The sequence below is a fragment of the Cyclopterus lumpus genome, chromosome 1, assembly GCF_009769545.1.
Source record: "Cyclopterus lumpus isolate fCycLum1 chromosome 1, fCycLum1.pri, whole genome shotgun sequence".
NCBI classification, from domain to species: Eukaryota; Metazoa; Chordata; class Actinopteri; order Perciformes; family Cyclopteridae; genus Cyclopterus; species Cyclopterus lumpus.
Window position 1 is genome coordinate 6,727,738 of NC_046966.1, and position 21,725 is coordinate 6,749,462.

At 47.1% G+C, this 21,725-nt stretch overlaps 1 protein-coding gene across 1 annotated transcript in view; it reads right to left on the reverse strand.

The window, feature by feature from the left end:
• Positions 1–25: 25 nt before the first annotated feature.
• The window catches only part of ntn1a (netrin 1a), a 51,031-nt gene continuing 29,331 nt past the window's right edge, over positions 26–21,725 (reverse strand). The window contains exons 4-7 of the mRNA XM_034529296.1: positions 15,574–15,723; positions 13,035–13,088; positions 6,301–6,375; positions 26–2,711 (exon numbers count right to left, since the gene is read on the reverse strand). Coding sequence (XP_034385187.1) covers positions 2,383–2,711; positions 6,301–6,375; positions 13,035–13,088; positions 15,574–15,723 — 608 coding nt within the window. The 3' untranslated portion in view covers positions 26–2,382. The remainder of the gene's footprint in view (positions 2,712–6,300; positions 6,376–13,034; positions 13,089–15,573; positions 15,724–21,725) is intronic.

Genomic DNA, 21,725 nt, shown 5'->3' on the forward strand with positions numbered 1-21,725 from the left:
AACTCAACAGAGGCAAACGTTTTTTCAATGTAACGAGTTTATTTCAACTGAAAATCTGAATGTAGTTCTACCAGGTTGGTGTGTTCAGTAGTTATTATTTCCTTCTTTAGTGGCAACGATCTAAACAACCACAAACAAGTAAAAGTAAAAAAAAAAATTGAAAAAGACAATAAAATCCACAATGTCTTGTGTCATTAAATATATTCATATATAATAACCATAATATATTAGTACGCATTGTAAAACAACATTGCAACAACAAAAAAAGAAGAAAAAAAAAAAAAGAAAGTCTTGGCAATGGTGACAACTAAACAACATTTACAATTTCATAGTATGAACACAAAGCAATGCTTTGACAGGTGTGTGTGTGTGTGAAGCGTTTCATCAGGAAGCTTGTCAGAACCATCGCCCCGGGAGACGGATGTAAAATGTACAGCATGAGGCCACGGAGACCAGAGAGGTGGGACTACGGGTTACAACGAGCCCAACAGAGAAACAAACAGACATGGAGCGTTACGTCGTGGGGTTAACAATGAGCGATGGGAACATGTAAATACACCGTGTGTGTGTGTGTGTGTGTGTGTGTGTGTCATGTGAGAGAGTGTGTCGTCGCTACAATCCCAATCAGTGGATTGATTGTACATTTAAAGAAAAAAAAGCAACTCTCGATCAAACCCTTAATGTCAATACTGAGACGTACTTCAGAACCAGGGCATCTGTTCATTTAGTTTTACAGCTGAACTCTGGTGACTTTGATTTTTCGGGCTTTTTAAAAAGCCTTCCAGGAGGCATTTGAGTCGATTCTGAAAATTCCTGAACGACTGAGATCTTGGAATCAGAAACTGTTCCCATCTTAAACAGAGGAAGTATAAATCCATAAGATTAAAACCACGTGTGTGTGGAAATGATCTCAAACCCATTTATTATTGTTTTTCTTTCAGTTACTCTGGAACGGATAAAAAGGGTGCTACATGTGATTTTGTGACACAACAAACACCTCGAGGTGTTTTGGGACGGACTAAAAGGAACCCCGGTTTATGATACGTCAGACACACTTTGTGTCTTGTTGTTGTTGTTTTGTTGTTTATTACCACGCATTCCTCAGAGAGATCCAAACCGGACTGCGCACTGATTAACGAGCGATGTGGCTCGAAATCCAGCAGCGTCAAGTGATTGCAACCCCCCACCCCCCCTCCTCCCTGTGCACGTGTCGAAGTGAGAAAGATTAAAAGCGTCAGGCCAATGGGAGGCTTCTGACTGTACAGTTGTGCGTCGAATCCGATCCAGAATCCAGAATCCAGAATCGTTGATCTTTAGTTTATTTCTTATTTTCCTTTCTTTATGCCCTTCCTCGTCGCTGTTCTACTGTCTGCATCGATTGAGTTTAATCAGATTTTTTTTTTACCCAGTGCAATCTGACAACACGCAGTACTTTCATCGGCACAACGATATTGTTGCATCCTAAACGTGTGTGATGAGTTAAAACTAACCAAAAAATACAAATATTTTAACCGAGAACGACCCTCTGGTCATTATGTAAAAGCACCAAGTTAGTGAATTGAACATTACGGCCTCGAATGAGACGCATTCACATGCAGGTTTGTACAAATACTGAAGCACCGACATGTGACCAGTGAAGTGTGAAGGGAGCAACTAGGGGTAGAAAAAAAGAAAAGTGTCAATACTGTGTTTTTATTCCTTGTTGCTCTTCGGTCACGCGCATGTTTGGAATTTGTAAAAGTCCTGACGGCTAAAGAGCAGAACTACAGGACTCACCTGAATGTTGGGAGGCGGTCGAATGGATAATGCATTTCTGTGGCTTGCAGAATTTCTTTTTTTATGTCACAATTATTAACAGGAAATATTATTACCCCTCGATCAGATCAGTGAATTAAGTGGCGTTTTTTTTTTTCTGTGTCATTTTTGCACCAGCAGGAAATGTCCATACAATTTAAACATAAAATATAATGATTTCATACTCAGGTAGAAAAAAAAAAAGAAAGAAAAATAGGGGAAAACAAACACAAATAACTTTATATGCTGGTAATAGGTGCAAATTCGGCAAATCCACATGAGAGGCAAATCTCAAAGTAAAAAAAAAACATAAAAGCCAAATCTGCGAGGTGAGCTCCTTCAACAAAGGTTCACTAGAAAAAACAAAACAAATCATCCTAAATAATTATCTTCATGCTTCTACACGAGAAAGAAAAAAAAAAGCAGCGACATAAACAGTCTTTTGTCTGTCCGTGGTCCTCTGTCTGCCTCTCTCTTTTTTACATTTTCTTTAAATTTTTTAATCACCCGCTCAGCTTTTCCTCTTGAATTCTTCTTCCTCTCTGGCATCCTCTCCATCTTTTCTTTTTTCTTTCCCCCCCCCCTTGCCTATGGCTTCTTGCACTTGCCTTTCTTCTCACGCTGCTGGAACTTCCTGAGCCTGCGCGCCCACGTGTCCCTCCACTGGATAACCAGGCTGCCTTTGTCCGCCACCACTCCGCTCTGGCCGGGGGAGTCCTCGTCGTTCCCCAGCAGCAGGTACTTCTTCCCGGGCTTGATCTTGGGACACTTGCAGGCCACGTCCTTGGCGCGGACCCACAGGAACTGGTCGCCGCGGCGGATGCGGCTCTCGCCCTGCTTGTAGACGGAGATGATGTTGACGGTGAACTTCCACCACTCGCCGGCCTTGTCCGCCTTCAGGATGTGCACCTGGACAGCTGCAGAGGGAAGTCGGGGGACGAAAGAGAGGACACGTTACGTAAATACTATTAATATATTAATCGTTTTGGTACACGGCTACAGCCGAGCTTTACGATCTGTCCGATGGCGTCGCAACGGCCCTTTTTGAAAAACCAGCCAATCTGAAGGTGACCAATCAGGGCTGGAAATCCATCCATCTGTGTTTTGACTTTGTTTAGTGAGACTAATTTACCGCGATGTTGTCATCAACAGGAGCTCAACCTCCCGAGAACCGTGGGGGGGGTGGGGGGGTGGGGGGGGGGGGAACTAAAGCGGCGTGGCTGGTTCCACGCAAAATAAGGCGTGTCCGATTTGAGCAAGCTATAGCTGTCATTTCAGTGTGTCAGATACATATTGAATCCAAATTAAAGTAAATATAGCCATTGAGATTCGGAAATCAACTCGGACGGAGGCATCCCGACAAGTTGGATGCTCTTCTGATATTCAAGATGCTTTTTTAACAGCAACATATAGATGCCATCGTTAGAATGAACAAAATAAACATCCAGCCCTCCTCGCTCATCATCAGTTAGTATGAGCTGCTGATAACATTGACTAATGAAGTGAGGAACAAGAGAAGTGCTAAACACAGGTAAACCCTTGTGATAAGACTTGTGCTGTGTATACTGTCTGGTCTATGGTCCGGCAATACTATACAGCCCCACGTGCATTATGTCCATTCCTACTGCCAGAGCAGTGTGATTTGTAATGTGAGTAGGAGGCAGGGTAGGGCTAATAGAGACGTGAGCCGGAAAGACACTCAGTGATATCACATGATTGATCAACGGTATGGTCCTCGGAGAGAAGGAGGGGAACCTAACCCGGCATGTATCGATATGTATTACATTGACCAGAGCTCTATTAACTTCCATGATACTGCTCCCGTCCTCATGGGACAGCTTTTGCAATGTGTTACTGGGTCCCTGGAGCTGAACGCCATACTGCACGTGTTGGATCGCCGCCTTGGGAGCACAGACTGTATATAAGAAGTGGACGTAGTCACCGTGACGCCGCTTGCGGACTGCTGTTTGGAAGCCTCGAGTCGCCATCTTGGTTTCTGGCCGTTGTCATTTTGGCAGTTAGCCAAAACGATGAGTACGACATTTTTTTATTTTTAGGCGACCAAAAATGACACAATCAACTTTCATGAAGTGAAAGCACACTGTGAAAGGGTTAAAGTAAGTTGTAAGCCCGACAGTGCCGTGGTAGTGACCTGTCAATCACAAGGTAGCCCCACCCTAAAGCATACCCTGCTTTATGGTCTATTTTACTTTATGGTCTATTTTACTCAAAATGGGACCATCATTTACTCAATGAACATGATGTGTTGAAGAAACTAACAACTGAGACCATAATCAAGGGGGGGGGGGGACCCATCTGATTCTAGATTATGCATCCAGGGTCCATATGTCTAATTTCTGTAATTGAGCCCATTGAGTGATTCAGTTTGTGAAGCCGCACAGTTCAAAATACTACACTACCCATGAGCCATTTCAGCTACGGTCTCTCTGTTTGTGTTTAGTCAACAATCACAGCACATTGAAATTGTTCTACCCGTGATTTTTCTATTCATCAGACATGTCCCCCCCCCCCCATGCCACCCCGCCCCCTCCGGCGATTCTTTATGTGCGGCTGTATGTCGACCGCGGGAGCTTGTGGCGGCGTGTCCCCACGCAGCGTGGAGCCGCGCTCCCCTGCTGATCTTTTCAAAGCGGCCCAAAGCTGTGGCTCTCTCAGCTCCTGTAGATCCACTTTGTGTTTGGCTTTTGGATCCGCTGAGCTGAGCTCGTGTGTGGTAAATACTGTACGGGATTCTGTTCTGGTCTGTTTTCAGGATCTTTGACTGTGACGAGGAGCTTAATATGGTTCTCATGTACAAAGTGCGCCTTTGGGATGTTTTAACAATAACCGGATGAAAAAAAATAAAAAAAATCCTTTAAAAACCCAGCAAAGCTCATTTTGGAGAGCACGGCCTAATTATCTATTGCCCTTTTCTATTATGAATACTTCAAATTAATTTTATTTATATCCATAAAACACATCCTGCGTCCTCACTTGTAAATGTTGGTGCACGAGAGGAACCTCCGACTGTATTCTGCTTGGCATTATGTCATCAGCACCAGCAGATCCCCGACCAGTTGGGAAGCTACGTGATGACTGGTTTCTTCATCCTGACGCCTCTCTCTACCACTCTGTCCTCGGGTGAGTTTTAGGTAAATAGTCTTCAGACAAAATCAATTCGTCATCTCTATCTTCTAGATTTAAACTACAAACCTGATATTGAAAAGACCTGCGTATCCTGATGCAACGCATGGCGCGCGACATCTTACGATAAAATGTTCCTCCTCAATTTTTTGTGCGTTTTCCCAACGAAAAGTCACCAACACGTGTCAATTTTCGCTCATTTCCTCCACTGCTGCAGTCCACTTAAGGGGCAGGAAATGACCTCGAACTTTAGAACAAAACTACAAACCTTCGTAGATGGGTGGAGGCGTTTTGGTGAGCATCACTACGGTAGCGGCGTGACAAAAACATCCATGCTGGCTTCTCGTTCCGCACGGGGAACGGACAGCGGCCTCCTGGCTGAGGGATCTCTCCCCCCCCCCCCCCCCCCCCCACACACACACACACACACACACACACACACACACACACACACACACAGCGTGTCTTGATACTTCCCCGTTCACGATTACGATTTAGCGGGATATCTATTATGCTTCAGAGGCGAGGTGAGGCTCTTCTCACGACACCTTAGTGGGCGAGGTAGGCACTGGTGGAAGAGGAGGTGTCTATAAGCTTTCCCCCCCCCCTAACTCCTCCAAATCCCTGCGGTACAAAGCCCCCCGGGGCCCTGTCCGTCAAGCTGCCGAGGTATGCCGCAGGATGCCGCTGCTTGCTTGACCGGTTCAGCGGGCGGACTTCAATCGAGGGAGGGGGGACGGAGGAAGAGGGGGAAGAAGGGGAAGAGGGGAGAGGTCATACGTCTTATCCACACCTTGAATGGCGTGGCGGACGGGCGGCCACAGGAATGCAGCGGGAATGGCGTCGGCCGTGGGGGAAGTGGGCTGCATAATGAGGATCTCTTGGAGAGGAGCGCCCACTGTCCGTCACACTGTCTTTGCTTTATCCGCTCGGGTCTTAAATGCCCGCTCGGAGGCCCCCACCCCCCACACCCCCCACACACACCTCTGCCTAATTCTTCATCCTGCCCTTTCTCTCTGTCTGTTTGTCCTTCGCTTCTCTCTTCCTCCTTGAAGATCTGCTGCCGTCCGTTTGATCCTTTGTCTCCGTCCTCAGATAGCTGGAGTAAGCCATCAGTGGAAATGCCTCCCCTGTAAACTGCAGCAGCTCCCCAGCAACGTGCTGGACTGGGATGTATGGGATGGGAGGTATTCTGGGCACGGCACGTATCCCAAACCGGCCTCAGTGATTCTGCCCCCCCCCCCCCCTCGTAAAGAAGCCCGAGACACATTATTTGTTCCTTTCTTTTCCTATTTTTTAATCCATCAGACCACCTGTTTTAAAGCTTTCCTGTAGGAGTGAGCATGGAGCCAAGTCATTTACCGTAATCTTTCTTGCAGTACTTCTTCATGTTGATCTTCAGCTTGCCTTTCGACGCTTTGCAGTACGAGTCACAGTCTGCAGGAAGGAGGGGAGAAAATATGGTTAGGAGGCTGGAGGGGGAACACACATTTTATTTAATAATGGAGGGAGAGAGTTTTGTAAAGATGTTAGGAATGCATTGTTGCGGAGTAAAAACAAATCTCATAATAAGCAATTTTCAGAATATCGGGGGGGTGAAAGGAAATGTGGGCCTACAAAGTCACACCATAGCATGACTGATTTTAACGGAATTTTAATAGAAATGTATTAAGTTGTCAACTACATTTTGGTTAAAGGTGAATTAATGAAATCTAAATTAAATGTTTATTTCAAACAGAGAAATTGGTTAAAAAAAAGAAAAATCACACACAACACTCAAAGTAATATTTATGTATCATTTATGTAACTGAGCTCAGTTAGTCAACTAATTATCGATAATAATACTGCAATTTAACTTGAAAATACTATTTTTGATCAACTTAAAAAACAATTATTTTACATGTGTAAAAATGTTTGTAAAATGCAAACTCACACAATAGATGATCTGGGAGTTTAATTATCACTTCTGTTAAAAAAAAAAATCTATAATTATCTTTATCATGATAAATATGTTTCTCTGTTGGACCCGCATTTCCAGGTATACTTTACACAGCTGCTTTAGCACCGCTTTTAGTCCAATTTCTGGACTTTAATCATTTCTGGTTCTGGACCAGAAGGCCGTCTCAGTAGAGAAAGAAAAAAGACAAAAAATAACAAGCCCTTCCTGCCTTTTGGGAACTAAGAGAACGTACTGTTCCCCGAAAACAACTTTAGAGAACAACAACTGTGTTGTCTGACGGGACTGCGGCGTAGATTCCACCGTTGGAATCACATGTGTGTGTGTGTGTGTGTGTGTGTGTTTTCTTCATGGCGGAGGTTAACCTCCTCCCCAACCTCCATGTGGGATGGCGAGGACCACTGAACGGTGTAGGAGAACTCACTGCTGCCATCCACCCGCTCACTCCCCATCAAACTGTGGGAATGAGTCAGGCCCCCCCACCCACTCACCCCACCCACACCACCTCTCTCCCTCCAAAAATCTCACCTCGCTTGTCACCTCAGCTCCCGACCTCCCGGGAAAAAAATAAAATAACCCCTGGGATCACATCCAGGCCCCACCGAGGACCATGTCAAGCTTTTGCATTTATTGCAGTGTGGATGTGAGGGAGGGGGGTCGGGGGGAGCTGAGGGCTGGCAGCTATTCGAGGGAGTAGAAGGTGGGGAGGTGGGAGGTGGGGTGAAAGGGGGTCAAAGCCACACAAAGGGAGGTCAGGAAGGGAAAATTAGCCATCCATGAAGCGGTTTTTTTTTTGGGGGGGTGGGGGGGGTGCATTCTGGAGCCGTGAACAAATAAATACCTCACGCAGGCAGAGGGGTCACCCAAATCTCCTCACGGCTCACTCGTATGTGTATGTGTACGCTCTCACGCGGTAGCTTAAAGCTTAAAGTGTATTCCAGCTTGATTCATCATCTGGATAACGACCTTAAAACAAAGTATTTCCATGTGTCAAAATCACGTAGGCAGGGGAACTCACACCGTACTGCTCCCTGTCCATATGGATCCATAAGGACATACATATGCTGGAGCTTTTATGATCGATTACCTGGAGGGTGAAGGAGGCCTCCCTCCACTTTGCCCCAGCAATCCAGAGCGTATATATATATATATAGCTGCAAGTGATCGCCCCCCCCCCCCGCGTCGCTGTCACGCTGACGGACACATACAGCGCGGGCCAGAATAGCGTGTGACGTGAGGTCATAGCATATAGAAGAAAAAAAAAACTTGTTTCCCTTTCCTTTAGCGCCCTCCCAACTGGCTAAATTGGATCCAGAGTTTACCGATTTGGGTTACACTTCAGTGCTGCAAGTCGTAATGAGCGTCGTGCAAGAAAAGAAAGGGAGGAAGAGGTGGATGGACGGCGAGCGATAGTGGAGGAAAAGTGATGGCGGAGGAAGGACCGGAGCTTTCAGGCGGCCTGAATATGAACACACTTCATTGTTGTGAGCAGATCTTTGCCCCATGCCTTTACTCTCCTTTATGCTCCTTTTGAATGAGGTTGCCGGGGAAACACCGCGACAGGAAAAAATGCAGGGAGGGAGGAGGGAGAATGGATACTTGTGGAGAGCGAAGGGGTGGAGAGGTTGACAAAAAAAAATAAAAATAACAAAGACAGGGGTGAAGTTTATCTTGGGGGTTGGAGGAAGAAGAGAAGGAGGAGGAGGACCAGGGATTTAGAGCGAAATCAGCGAAAATTCCAAACCCGGTTGCCTCACAAGTTGCTTGTTAGTAAATAGAGAGTAACGGAGAATCGGCAGAGTAAATGAAATAGAGGAGTCTATATGAGCTGCACCTGATTACCATGTAAATGATGGAGGGGGGAGCTGTGGAAAGGAAGCTTTGTTTTCTCATAACCCCCCTTGATGCCATCATGATACTTCCCTTTGATAGCCTTTCGTTCCCCATTAGTGGACCCCTGAGACACAGCTCCAGGCCCCGCTGAGAGCACCCCGAGATCCCCATTTAGGGCCAGGCAGTCCCCTACCGTGAGGACAAATGTTCCCTTTGTGCGCGCGTTACAAGCAGGGGAAGTGGGAGCAGTCCTGTAGCACTGAGCTAAAATGTGCTTTGGGTGTTCTGAGTAGATGTAGTTACTACGGCGCTTTGTCTCCTGCCTTTCAGGAGCACTGAGAAGTGCGTAACTGAGAGGTGGACCTTTGCCCCCTTCCATCAAAGTGCTGTACAGCCCTTTAGGCTAATCGTTTTCATTTGGGATGCCTCTTACTGAAGCTGCTTTAAGACTGAACACAGTACTGTACAGTTCTGTGTGTTGGAGCCAAAGCTTTACGGTGGCGATGGAAGATGAACCAGGCCTGGCTCTGGTTCAGCAGCACAGCGGTACGTGGTAAAAAAAAAAACACCAAACGCATTCCCAAAACGCTGAACAATAATTGGGGGAACTGAAAATATTCACAATCAAAAGCAAAACAATAGCGACAAATAAAAAAGGATGAAGGACAACTGATGTGGCTGGTTGAAGCCAATGTGAATGTGCCTGGAAACAATAAAGGAATAAAGTCCAAATCAAACTACCCCCAAAAAAGAAAAAAAGACAATTCTTTGAGCCAAATGAAGCAAACGTTATTTTACATAACTGACGGTAACAGAAATCTGTACACACTGCAAACTTTGTCGTTTTTTTCTCACACCTACAGTTGATTTTCCGACCAAGAAGACGACGTTGAAGATTTTTAAATCAACCAACCCCACATCGGCAGTACTGAATATGTATTTTATTACAGATAACATCAAATATGAAAATCTGATCTCTAGAGGTCTCTCAAAGCCAAGGCCAGGTGTGAACAGCCCTCCTCGACCGACTGGATCTGGGAACGCTCTGGACGCACGTCTCTATTCTCAGTGTGAACGAGGCCGCGGAGGCACGGCGGCATCGGAGGTGCCACGGCGGCGAGACAAGGAGGTGTAATTGACGGCCCAGGAGGAGGGCTTTCTCCCCCTCGCCAGACTGATTGAGAAACAAATTGCGGCCAATAAAGCATGTAATTAGATTACGGAGTCCAGTGTGCTGCCCCTGCTCCGTTCTCCTCCCGCCTCACACAAGAGCCGTGAGTTTGGATGGCGTCCAGCGAAAGGACGAGGAGAGAAAGGAGACGGAGTCCCCCCCCCCCCTCAATCCCCCCCCGGCTTCTTTATTTTCTTCTTCTTCTCATTGTGTCGTCAGAGAGTAAAAGACGGTTTGTCTTCGGGGGGGAGACAACAGCGGTGCGAAGAGGCTGTTAGAGGTCCTGACCTGAATCGAGATTTCCGGGTGGCGTGCAATCAGTTCGGTTACTGCAGCTGACGAGTCAGAGGAGTCAACGGGGGACTCGAGTTGGTTGGCACCCAAGAAGCGGGACGAGGAAAGAACCCTGCCACGGTTGTCATGCCATTAAAAGGAAATAAGGGTTCGGAGCAACAGCCATGTAAGTATGATATTGATCACGAGAATCCGGTACTGTGCTGTTTTTTCACCCCCTCCGTTATTTCTTCCACAATTAAGCGGCGTAATAAGATCCCACGTTGAAAGGAGGGTGTGTGAAGCGAGACTCATGTCCAAAGAATCCAAGGAGGGGTCCGCCAACAGATTCTGATCGCTTCCAGCCTCGAACATGACACGCACACACACACGTGCACACACACACACACACACACACACACACATACACATATAATAAGACTGAACCCCGTTACCCTTACGCGCCTCATCGTCATCACTCCGATTCTCCTCCTCCTCCTCCTCCTCATCATCATCATCATCATCATCATTAGTCACTTTCACATCTTCCCCTCCTGACAGGCCCGGGCTGCGGCCATCGCAGGTCATCAGCGTTTAATCTCCTCCACATTTCGCCGGCGCGCAGACGTCTCTGTCACGACCCGTGGGAGTGGCGACTCACACCATCCGTGACCTACCAGCACAATGTGTGTTTTGTCTGGGCCGCACCAGCGGAGGTATTCTCCATGCATTCCAGCCCTCCGTGTGGCCGGGAGGGGGAGAGCCCTGCTTGCGGGAGACAAATTAATATCCACTCTATTCCCCCCCCCCTCCTCTTCGTAGGACTGTGGCCAACAAGGCACCTGCCTCACAGCTGTCAGCCCATCACCCCCTAAGGTCACACACACACACACACACACACACAGTGTTTTTTTTCCACAGACCCTAACTGTCTTAACAAATCCTAAAAGTCTTCCTCATTTTTTCAGCATCTTCTTCTTTTTTTCTTTTTTTTTACACGCTCCGTATTGTTTTTTTCTTCTTCTCTTTGATTGATTTGATCTCATTTCCCCATCTGTTTTTCCTATTTCTACTCCTCCATCCCCAGCCAGTTGCTCTCCTGAAGGGTTCTTCCCTTTTTTCCCTGTGAAAGGTTATTTTGGGGAGTTTTTCTTGATCCGATGTGAGGTCCTGGGACAGGGATGTCGTATGTGTACAGATTGTAAAGCCCTCTGAGGGAAATTTGTGATATTGGGCTACATAAAATAAACTGAATTGAATTGAATTGATGAAATCTGTTTTGCGGTCCCATATTGGGTGAGATTACCAGGCTGAGCACGAGGTTGCTCTGCAACCTTCTGAGGAGGCTCACAGGTTTATGTATTCGTCCTCTGGTCCGGCGAGACCCTCCTCTTCACGATCGTGACGCAGGCCGACGCAAGACGTCCATCAAGGTGCTGCAGCTCAACCTCTTCTGGGCTGAACAGCCTCGTGTCCATTATACACGTGAGAGGGAACTCCCAGAACTCTCTGTCGTGATTAGATTATCTTTATCGCTGCACGGTCGACGTCATTACAGTTTCCTTCAGGTTGTGTTTTACATTAAATCAATCACATGGTTTAATCAATGGGAGTATGACAGGATGTTTAGCCTTGAACCAGGACGTAGCCACAGGCAAAGGATTCACGTGATGACAGCGAATTGGGGGAGGGAGAGGTACGTTTTCATCCCCAAAAAAACCCAACGCAACAAATATCCCAAATCCATATACCTTTTTGATGTTGAAGTGCTAAACAAAACAATTCAAAAACTTAGCATTTACTCAAGTTGATAAAGTAACACGGGCCCTCCTCCCACGCAGCCAGTGATCCCGGAGTGAGGTTAGGGGAAATTTCCTCCAGCCCAAAAGCGGACATATTCCTGACAAGGGGGCCCGGAGAAACTCCAGCTCGGCACCACCCACAGTGTTGTGTGAAGACAAAGCGTGAAACAGAGGGAGACGAAGGAGGTGGAGGAGAGCGAAAAAGAGACTGAAAGAGAGAAGAAAGGAGGCGGAGGAGGGCTTGGGGGGACCGGCGGTATCCCGATGGCGCTGTCAATCCAAGCTGTCCAACAACAGTGCTGCAGGAGCATCACACACGCACACACACGCACACACACGCACACACACACACACACACACACACACACACACTCGATATATGTATACCTGGGGTCTCCTGCAACTGCATGCAGTCAGCCGGAAGACGTTTTTCCACCATGATGCTTTTAGAGTTCTAGTGCGTTTATGTTTATGGGGCACAAGATGCAACTTTTGGTGTTCCACATCACATATTGAATTATCGTTATATATAACACTATGAGTCTCTTACTCTTCCAAGTTTACTCATTTCACAATATGCAATAAAAAAAAAGAAGAGAAAACAGAAAACAACCACTAACATGTCACCATAAAATCAACCAATGAGTGCTTCCTTCGCCTCAGTCAGTCCTTCCTGCATCAGACTGGGGAAGAGGAGGTTTGGAGAGATGAAATATCATCAAATCAAACGGCCGTGCTTTACGCTGCGGACCAACACCCCACTGTGCCGCAGTTATGATTCATTGTGAAAAGTGTGGAGGCACATCCCAGGGAGGCTGCTAATGGGTTTAATATTCATGAACCCTCTTAATAGGGAGGGGGAAGGCAAGAGGGATCCAATTTATCCTGCAGGCTGTTTATTTTATGGAAAAAATATTATGGTGAGAAGGGAAACTGTTGGAAAATCCCTGCACTTCCACATCCCTCCCCTCAAGGCCTCCATAGGGCTTGTATGGATGCGCAGCAGCATATGGATGAATATGAATAAATAAGTAAATGTTTGACTCTCATCTGTACTCACCTGACGGCTCCTCTGTGCTGCTGGACGGGGTCGTAGGAGGTGCAACTGGAATCTCTACTCCCGGAGAAAATAGGACATTGACACAAAAAGAGAGATCACTTTCATTATTACGTGATAATAAATCAAGCACCTTTATTATGACCTTTTGTAGGGTATATTTAATGCTCGACGCGTGCAACCCTAAATTATTGAATTAAACTGTTTTTTATTGCATGCCTCCACGGTTGGGGGGGGGGGGGGGGGGGGGGGGGGGGGGGGGGGGGGGGTTAAAACATCCGAAAACGCTTCAGACCCGTCTGAACTTATGCAGGGCGCATGCGCAAACTTGAGCCCGTAATACACGTGTTTGGGAGATAAACTGGCCAAAACGAGACTTTGGGTTATACTGCACGAGTCGTGTGAGAGTCTGTACATATTGCTACAGTTGTGCAGCTGTTAAACATGGACTCCATGACTCAAACTCATCATGGCTTTGGTTTCTTTTTTCTGGAGGCATGCGAGAGAAACAAACGCTTCCTTCACGAAGTCAAGCTGACACACGGGGTGAGTAATTGATGGGGAAGTGTTCGGCCACAAGTTCCTCAAAGCTTCGTGTTTTCAGCAGACAAGCTTCTCGTGTTGGCTAAATGTGCAATCGGCTGACAGCACTAATGCCTTATTGACAGGGAGTGTTGTCGGAGCTCACAAAGAGTCCTTTCTGATGGAAGGAAGAGCTCGACCAATCTGATCTGTGTGTTCGTACTGTAGCCGCCCGGTGTGTTCAGGCGGTTTAATGCAGGTACGTAACGGCACTGCTCATCAACAGATCTGACCTCCAATAATAAGTCTGTCTAATGCTGCGGTCCACACTTTACTCGCGTGACACGTTGTGGTTTATTATGCGTCAATCGTGCCTTAGAGGGGGCGTGGCTTATCTCTGTGGCTTTACTCCGTGGAAACAGTTATCATTTCCGCCATCCACCATGGAAGAAATAACCACTATTTCTGCTTTATACTTGTTGTGGACATCCCACAAGCGTCGGAACATCTAACACCCTCGTGTTTGGGTTCATAAAATCATCCAGCTCACACAGCTCGGGGAATTTCACAGACTACGTCGAAATAGTATACCTTCTTATTATCTTAAGGGAGAATAAAATGTTTCAGTTTCATCCTGGCAGCTGGGAAAGAACTCCAACGGAGCTGTATGATTGTCCAAAGACTTGATTCTCTCAGCCCTCCTCCATGCTCGTGTGTCCACCAGTGGGTAGGAAGGTGACGCATGAAGAACGGCACTCTGATCCCCAAAAGGAGCAGGACGGCAACGGAACATAACAAATATGTCCTTTTTTTTTGTGTGATTGTGGACAGAAAGGGACTCATCAAAAAGTCTGCATGCAGCAGTGGGGGGGGGGTGACGAAAATGTGTATAACAGACGCATGCAAAGGAGGAAAAGGTGCACCACAGGGGTGGTTTCAGCCGGACGAAGGTGAAGAATCAAGTCTTATTGATCGAGTCTCCCGCTTGCTGCACAGTGTTTACGTCGCCATAAATCAGGATCTGCGGACGCGCCTGTTTGTTTGACTTGTGGACACGACGAGGCCCTCTCCGTGACGAATGGGTCTGCCCGATGACAAGAAAAACAATTTGCTGCCATAAAGGACGGCGCCTCAACGAGCCCATCGGTCCCTCCGCTGACGTTGTTGTCAGACATCTTCCATCAGCCTTCAGCCGCCGGTCTTAAATAATGAGCCTGCTTCTCATAATTGACCCGCGTATCAATTTATGGCTGACAGCAGTGTACTCAAAGATCAAGATATACCAGGACTCGGAATAAAAATGAAACTTGGCAAGAATGTCCAACCGAGGGAGGTCCAAGGCTTCAACTAAGCTGCATAAAGAGAGGGACTTTATTTCCATCCCTCTGGGATCACTGCATGTTTGACTCTTCAGCTCTCACTTTGCGATCCCTTATCCCTTCACTGGACCCGTGCATGTGGAGATTTATCCCACGTAAGCACTTAATTCCCGGTGTCTAATTACATCGGCAAGAGCGCCAATTAAAACGTGTTTTCAGAATGAGACAAAAAGAGCCGGCAACCATCCTCAAACTGAGCATGCGGCTTTAAGGCTTCTCTCAGGCGTTGCCGCGTTTTCTTTCATCATCTTTGACTGTGATACAACGCTTAGTTTCGGCTCGTCGAAGGTCATCGGATGCTGAGAACAAGACAGATTCTGTAATTCAACTTTGGAGCTCGGGAGGCTCGGGAGGCTCTGGCGTTAACGGCTCCGCCGTGTCTTTACTCCGATTCATGGCGACCGAGAAACAAGTCGGGAGCGTGATCTGGTGGCCCAGTTTTACCTCTGGGTTTACTTAAGCCATCGCAGATTTACTGGGCAGAAAATATGCACATGTGTGTGTCGGCACCGGTCTGGTGCGTCCCTCCCTTTTTCCTTTTCTTTTCAGTTTTTCCTCCAACGTGTGCAACAGACCTGAGGCCAGAGCCCCAGTGTGTCCTACAGTGAGGCAGACATGGTAAAGACTTGTGTTCCACGTACTTATGCAGGGGGCAATGGGCGAGCGGCTCTGCTGGTAGCCTTTAGCGCAGCGGTTGCACGTGATACCGGTCACGCCGTCTTTACAGGGACATTGTCCTGTGGTTTGGTTACAGGTTTTGCCAGCAGCGCCCACGGGATGGCAATCACATGCTGTGAGGAAACAAAGGAAGAAAGAGAGGCACAGTGAGTGGTCTCGCATACACACACACACACACACACACACACACACACACACACACAAACATGTGGGGTGATACAAACTTGTGCTATCTACAGAGAGTGCAGGTGGTGCACACAGCAGTGGAGGCAACAATAATAAGAGTGGGTGACAGACAGGTGGAGGTCGTGCACACAGAGAGGCGGAACTTACTCGGGAGGAGGGGCTCTTTGAAGCGAGCGTGCGGCGGCACGACTAAAAAGAGCCACACGTCCTTCTGTGTCCGCAGACACGCGGGGCACCGCTTCGCTCATTAGCGCGCACACATCAGGTGTATCCTGCCAGGATACAGTATCGGCCACCATCCCCCCCCCCCCCCCCCCCCCCTCCCCCGAGTCCCAGAAATGTGGCTCTTGTTTGGCCGCGGCCTGGAAGAGAATGCCGCGCGCATGTCTTCCAAATGATATAATAATGGAGGATAATCCTAATTCCCTGGTTCTGATTAATGGCGGGCTTTGAACGCGCGCCCAGGACGTGTGTCACACTTCCTCCCAAACTTGGGGGGTCTATTGAACACACATGCTGCAGGAATGTAATAATTTTTCCAATTGCCCCCCCCCCCCCCCTTTAATGAATTAAAGGGCCTTTAATTCATTTCACAGCCTGTCAAGTTTCTGCGAGTTAGTTCCTTTAAAAAAATAAAAATTTGATTTGTTGGATGTGAATTCATTGTGAGCGGAGCAGCCTTGATGACCTATTAACATTTTCCACCGCCTTACTCGAAAAAACCCTGCAAAGCCTAAAACGCAGTTCGTCATCAGCACTATGTTCCTCACCCCGTGGGTGTTATAATTTCTGTTTTATTTCCTCTGGAGAAGCAGTGATGTGCCCCCCCCCCCCCCCCCCCCCCCCCCCCCCCCCCCCCCCCCGTTCTGAAGGTTTGTTTTCTGCATCGTCTCACTTGTCTCTCTGAAAAAGCCTTCAAAGTGCGTATAGCTGAATTATGTACTTTGAGGTTTTCTGGGTATTTAGTGGTTCGGCCTGTTTTCTTTGGTTTTTAACCGCACGGCCTGCTTTCAGCTTCAAAACTATCCGTCCGTTTCGGCCCCATCGAAGTGAGCGTCTCATACGAACACATGTCACAACAAGTTTTAATTAATAGCAACGCTTATGCACACAATCAAAACCCGCAGGCTTCCACTGTGCATTCATTCAACAGATTAAATCATGTACTGTAATCCGCCTGCAGGGGACAGATGTTACTTGATTGGCCTGTTTTTCTTTCTGTTTTGAATTTATGTCTTTTACGCGTTTAAAAAAAAAGCTAAAGTTTCAGCTCCAATGTCAGGTGTTCTCCGACCCGGAGCGTCGATACGGTTGTTATTCATTCAGGCTGTCCGACAGACGTGCTCTCTGGGAGAGCGGGGCCTCGGGTAGGGGGGGGGGGGGACACACACTGCCGTAAAGCGGTAATGTAATACAGAATCTGTTCTCTTCGTGATCGACCTCGGGCTCCTGGAAAACGACACACTTGTTGTTGTTTCAGTGAGGTGTTTTGAAGCGCTGCTACTGAAGAAGTACTGCAGCACAAAGTCCATCATTTAGGTTTCAGGAGGCCTCCTCCTCTCTATCACACTCTGGCACCTTTATCTCTATTACCTGTTTCCTGTGATTCAGCTTCTGTTGAGGCTCTTATCTCTCCTCCGTGTGTGTGTGTGTGTGTGTGTGTGTGTGTGTGTGTGTGTGCTGTTCACCCTCCTTATCAGACTGAGCGAAGCCTCCCTGTGTATCTATTTGTACCTTTTATCAGACCAATCTGTCACCGCTTTCATTGCTTGGTTGTGTCTAGCTCGGTGGGAAGGAACAGCACACACACACACACGCACACACACACACACACACACACACGCATCAGGGAGCCCAATAAACAGCATGGAGGCCAGTGCAGCACGTCTTCGGGCCTGTAAATTTCGGAGTGTGTCAGAGTCGGTTGAGGCACAGGAGGGCAAAGTGCGCCTCTGGTTGGGAGCTTCAGAGAGCTCCGGTTATATTTATAGAGCGTCTTCCTGGTAACCGCAGCTCTCAGAGCCTCCAGCTCGCCAGTAAATCAAGTCGCACAGCACATGGCCTACAGGTGGGGAAACGCTCTCCTCCTCCTCCTCCTCCTCCTCCTCCTCCTCCTCCTCCTCCTCCCCGCATTAGGTCCCTCGAAAGGCTGACTGACTCGCCTCTGAGACGCTTTTTTTCCCCTCGGCTGGATGACTAATTGTCCGACTCCCCGGCTTGGACAGCCCACCTGTTGGCTGAAGGGCCCGCTCACTCCGGAGGGTGCGAGTGAGAGTATTTTTGTGTTTTTTTTTGTGTCCACTTAACGGTTAAGTGGCTGCCGGCGCTCTGCACCCTGGCTGCCACAGATGGCTCAGGGAGATACGGGAGGAGGCCGGTGTGTGTGTGTGTGTGCGTGTGTGTGTGTGTGTGTGGGGTGGGGAGTTAATGATCAGAAATGTAGGAGCGTGTAGCAGAGCTGAATCTAAGGGATCAGCCCCGTCTTGGTATAAAAGAATGAAACATGTTCTTAGTGGACTGGGGAGAGGATCCCAAAGGCACCCTCAGTCCAAGATTGCACAATGTGAGAATTTTTAACTCTGCCAATCGCTCACCATAAAGCTGGCATTTGAAGTCTGAACCCCCCCCCCCCCACCACCCGTTTTAATTTGTCGGCCCTGGAGTGAAGCCAAGCTCCTGAGTCTGTGCTCTGTTCTAATCAGGGAGCAGAAAGAGAGAGCGAGAGATGGAGGTATCGGGTTGTAAAGGACGTGTTCATCTGAAAGAGGTGCGCGTGTCTCGCTTGTTGTGTTGTTTGACGTTTTATTAATCGGGAGGGGGGGGGGGGGGGGGGGGGGGGGGGGGGTGCCGACCGGCTCTCGGGCCACAAAGTGAGCCCCAAAAATGTCGGACGTGAGCTTCTTCCCGTGAACGATGTTTGAAGCAAATGTGCGTCGCTCCTGATAGAAAACACAGATGTCAAGCGCCCCCCGTCCCCCCCCCACCCGACCCCCACCCCGCCCGACAGAAATGCAATCTGATCCAAAGCTAAAAGTGAAGTCGTGAAAAAAAAATCAATTTCTTCAAATCACATGCAGGAAAAATAAAATAAAGACCTTGCTGCGTCAATGGAAGACATATGCTGGTAAAAACACAGAGCGTCCTTTTAATAAAAGTCTAATTTTCCTCCTATATGCTAAATATGTTCCTCATCATCCCACCGAAGGATGCAATTACATGATGGTTGATCCGTCCCAGAACCAACGGCGACCTGCTCGAGCTTGATTCCTCATGAGGAGGACTAATCCAGAGCAGGGCTCAGTATTTGGAGTCGACACTTTAGAACACGTAGAACAGATTCCACCATGACACCTCCCCCAGGTGATGACTTGCATAAGGACAATAGATTTTTGTATTACACATTTTATGTAAATGTATGTTTGAGCATGCCGCTGTGGCAGTGTCTTATCAAATATGTGCTTATTTCCAGAACAGAAATTTGAACATTGGATTAAGCCAGGTTCATAATTCGTGTCTCATTTTGTTAACATATGATTAAGTCAAAGTTTTTTAGAGGGAAGTTTGGGATATCTCTTTGTACCACTAATGTACTCCATGCTTAAGGAATAAAATGTCCACGCGATGGAGTATTTGGAGAAAAGTGCCCGTAGAGATATGGATTTTTTAAAAATATGATACTTTCACACTACAAAAAGGGTGACACAAAATAACCAATAGAAATCACCATGAAACTTCCCTAGTTGGTGTACCTACATTAAGACAATGATCTTTTGTATTCCAAGTTTTCTGAAAAGTTATGTTTGATTTTTCAAATGAGTTTACTACGGTCTTCTTCCCTCCAGGACAAACTACCGTCTAGCTTTTCACAATCAGTTTCCCGGGCGACAGACGGCTGATTCCACGTCTCTCCGTTACATGACGGAGGCGTTGAAAGACCACCCAGGGGTCTTTTTAAGGCCACGCATTTCTTTGTCAAAATCCGCTCCGGCGTGTGTTTCACTCCGAGGCTTCAAACAGTCGAAAGACACAAGCAAGAGCTGCTCGAAGCGCACGCTGTGTTTACACTCTCGCTCAATGAGGGGTGAAGTTATACATTTCACCGCGTCAGCGTGGCCTGCGAGATGGCCTCCCGTGGAAAAGAGCTGGGGGGGGGGGGGGGGCAGATCGCATTACGCAAGTAAAAGCAAACTCTCGCGCTGCCTCTTTCCAGGGCCCATTCTCCCACAGAAGAGAAGCCCCCCCCCCCCCGCCCCCCCCCCCTCTCTATTTTTGAGCTCAATAAATAACCAAACCTCTTAATTGCTGTCACTTCGGCGCAGCGCTCAGTCGGCTCGAGGAGCGGACAGAAAATATGTTCTGCGCTTTGAGTTTCGTCGAATTATCGTGAGTTACGATGTTTCGAAGCGCGGGAAGGAGGGGGGGGGGGGGGCTTTTAAGTTTATTAACACAGAGGGCATGAAATACAATGTCACACGTCTTTAAAGTCTTCATCTGTAACTTTGCGAAAAAAGTTTGAAGAACCAACGCGTATGCTCTGTATCATTTGTCAGCTGGTGGGGGGGGGGGGGGGGGGGGGGGGGCTAATTACCACAGATCCTTTATTGTGAGTCTGTTTTGATGTCACCGAATACCTCGGTCCAACTTGGACAGCGTTTGCTTACAATCACACGGAGCCGGGCGAGGCGGGAGACGTGTGCACAGACTCTGGCAAACGTCACGGATGGAATCGAACAAAAGGACAAAAAAATAAACCAAACAAAAGTCGGGGCGACCGTTTTCATACGCGGTGATGAAACGTTGTTTACGTTGTAGTTCGGTGAGAGGCAGCAGAGAATGTGAGGGGGTCGCCAGTGAGCTGATTTGGAGAGTTGATGACATGCCTGCACTCCTGCTACGAGCAATTATCTTACAGTAATAATACAATTATAGATCAGATTGAATTGTTTAGGGAGCCAAAACAAAGCACCCTCGTGCTGTATTGTTTTTGGGGCTTTAAATTAACAACGGTGAAATTGTGCGTGACTGGGCTGATGATCAGAACAACGATTACAGCTGTAACTAATGCTTATTTAAATAACTATTAACCTGTCAATTATTTATAATTGTTTCATATTTTGCTATAAAATGTAAAAACATTTAAAAATAATTGCCATTGCAATGCTCTCAGTGTAATAATGTTTTTTTTTTTTTAAAGGCAATATTTTGCATGTACAAATTAGCAGCGAGAGAGAGCGAGAGATACATAATCCATGCGTAGAGGACAGATGAAGATGAAGATGAAGATGAAGGAGGCAGAGTTCCTGCCTCCTTAATCAGCACTAGATGTCATGAAGCTCTACGCGGACATACAATCCAGAGCCAGACCCCCATGCCAAAGGTCCCCCACCTGGTGCATGTTTCACCTTTTTAATTTTAATTTTAATTTTTTTACACGCTGTTCCGACTTTTACTTCGTGACTCATGCATCAATCAAATTAGTCGTCAGGGTCATGAGGAGAGCAGATTGACACATCAGTAGAAAAACTGATACATCTCAAGGCTGTTTTCTAGTTACTTAAAAAATTATATTTTCAACACGGAACTAAGGTTTAATTTGTCTCTCCAACAAAAGCTTTGGTGGATCGGTTCTCCTCTGTTCACCAGAGAAGGCAATAAAAGTGAGCCTGTAATCAACAGAAATATGCTAATCATTTGTTTGCTGACAAAAAATGTGGACAATTTGAAACGTGTAAGGAATTAGAGAAAACTGTTGTATAATGATAAATTATACAGTTAATTACACTAACATTTAAATATGATTTAATTATTTACCAGACAAGGATGAAAATGTGCTGTATTTTGTCACAAATCCTCCGAATTATGCTTTTGTGTTAATATTTAGTTTACTCCATATGTTGAACTATCTTTTGCCCTCGAGGCCTCCGACTCT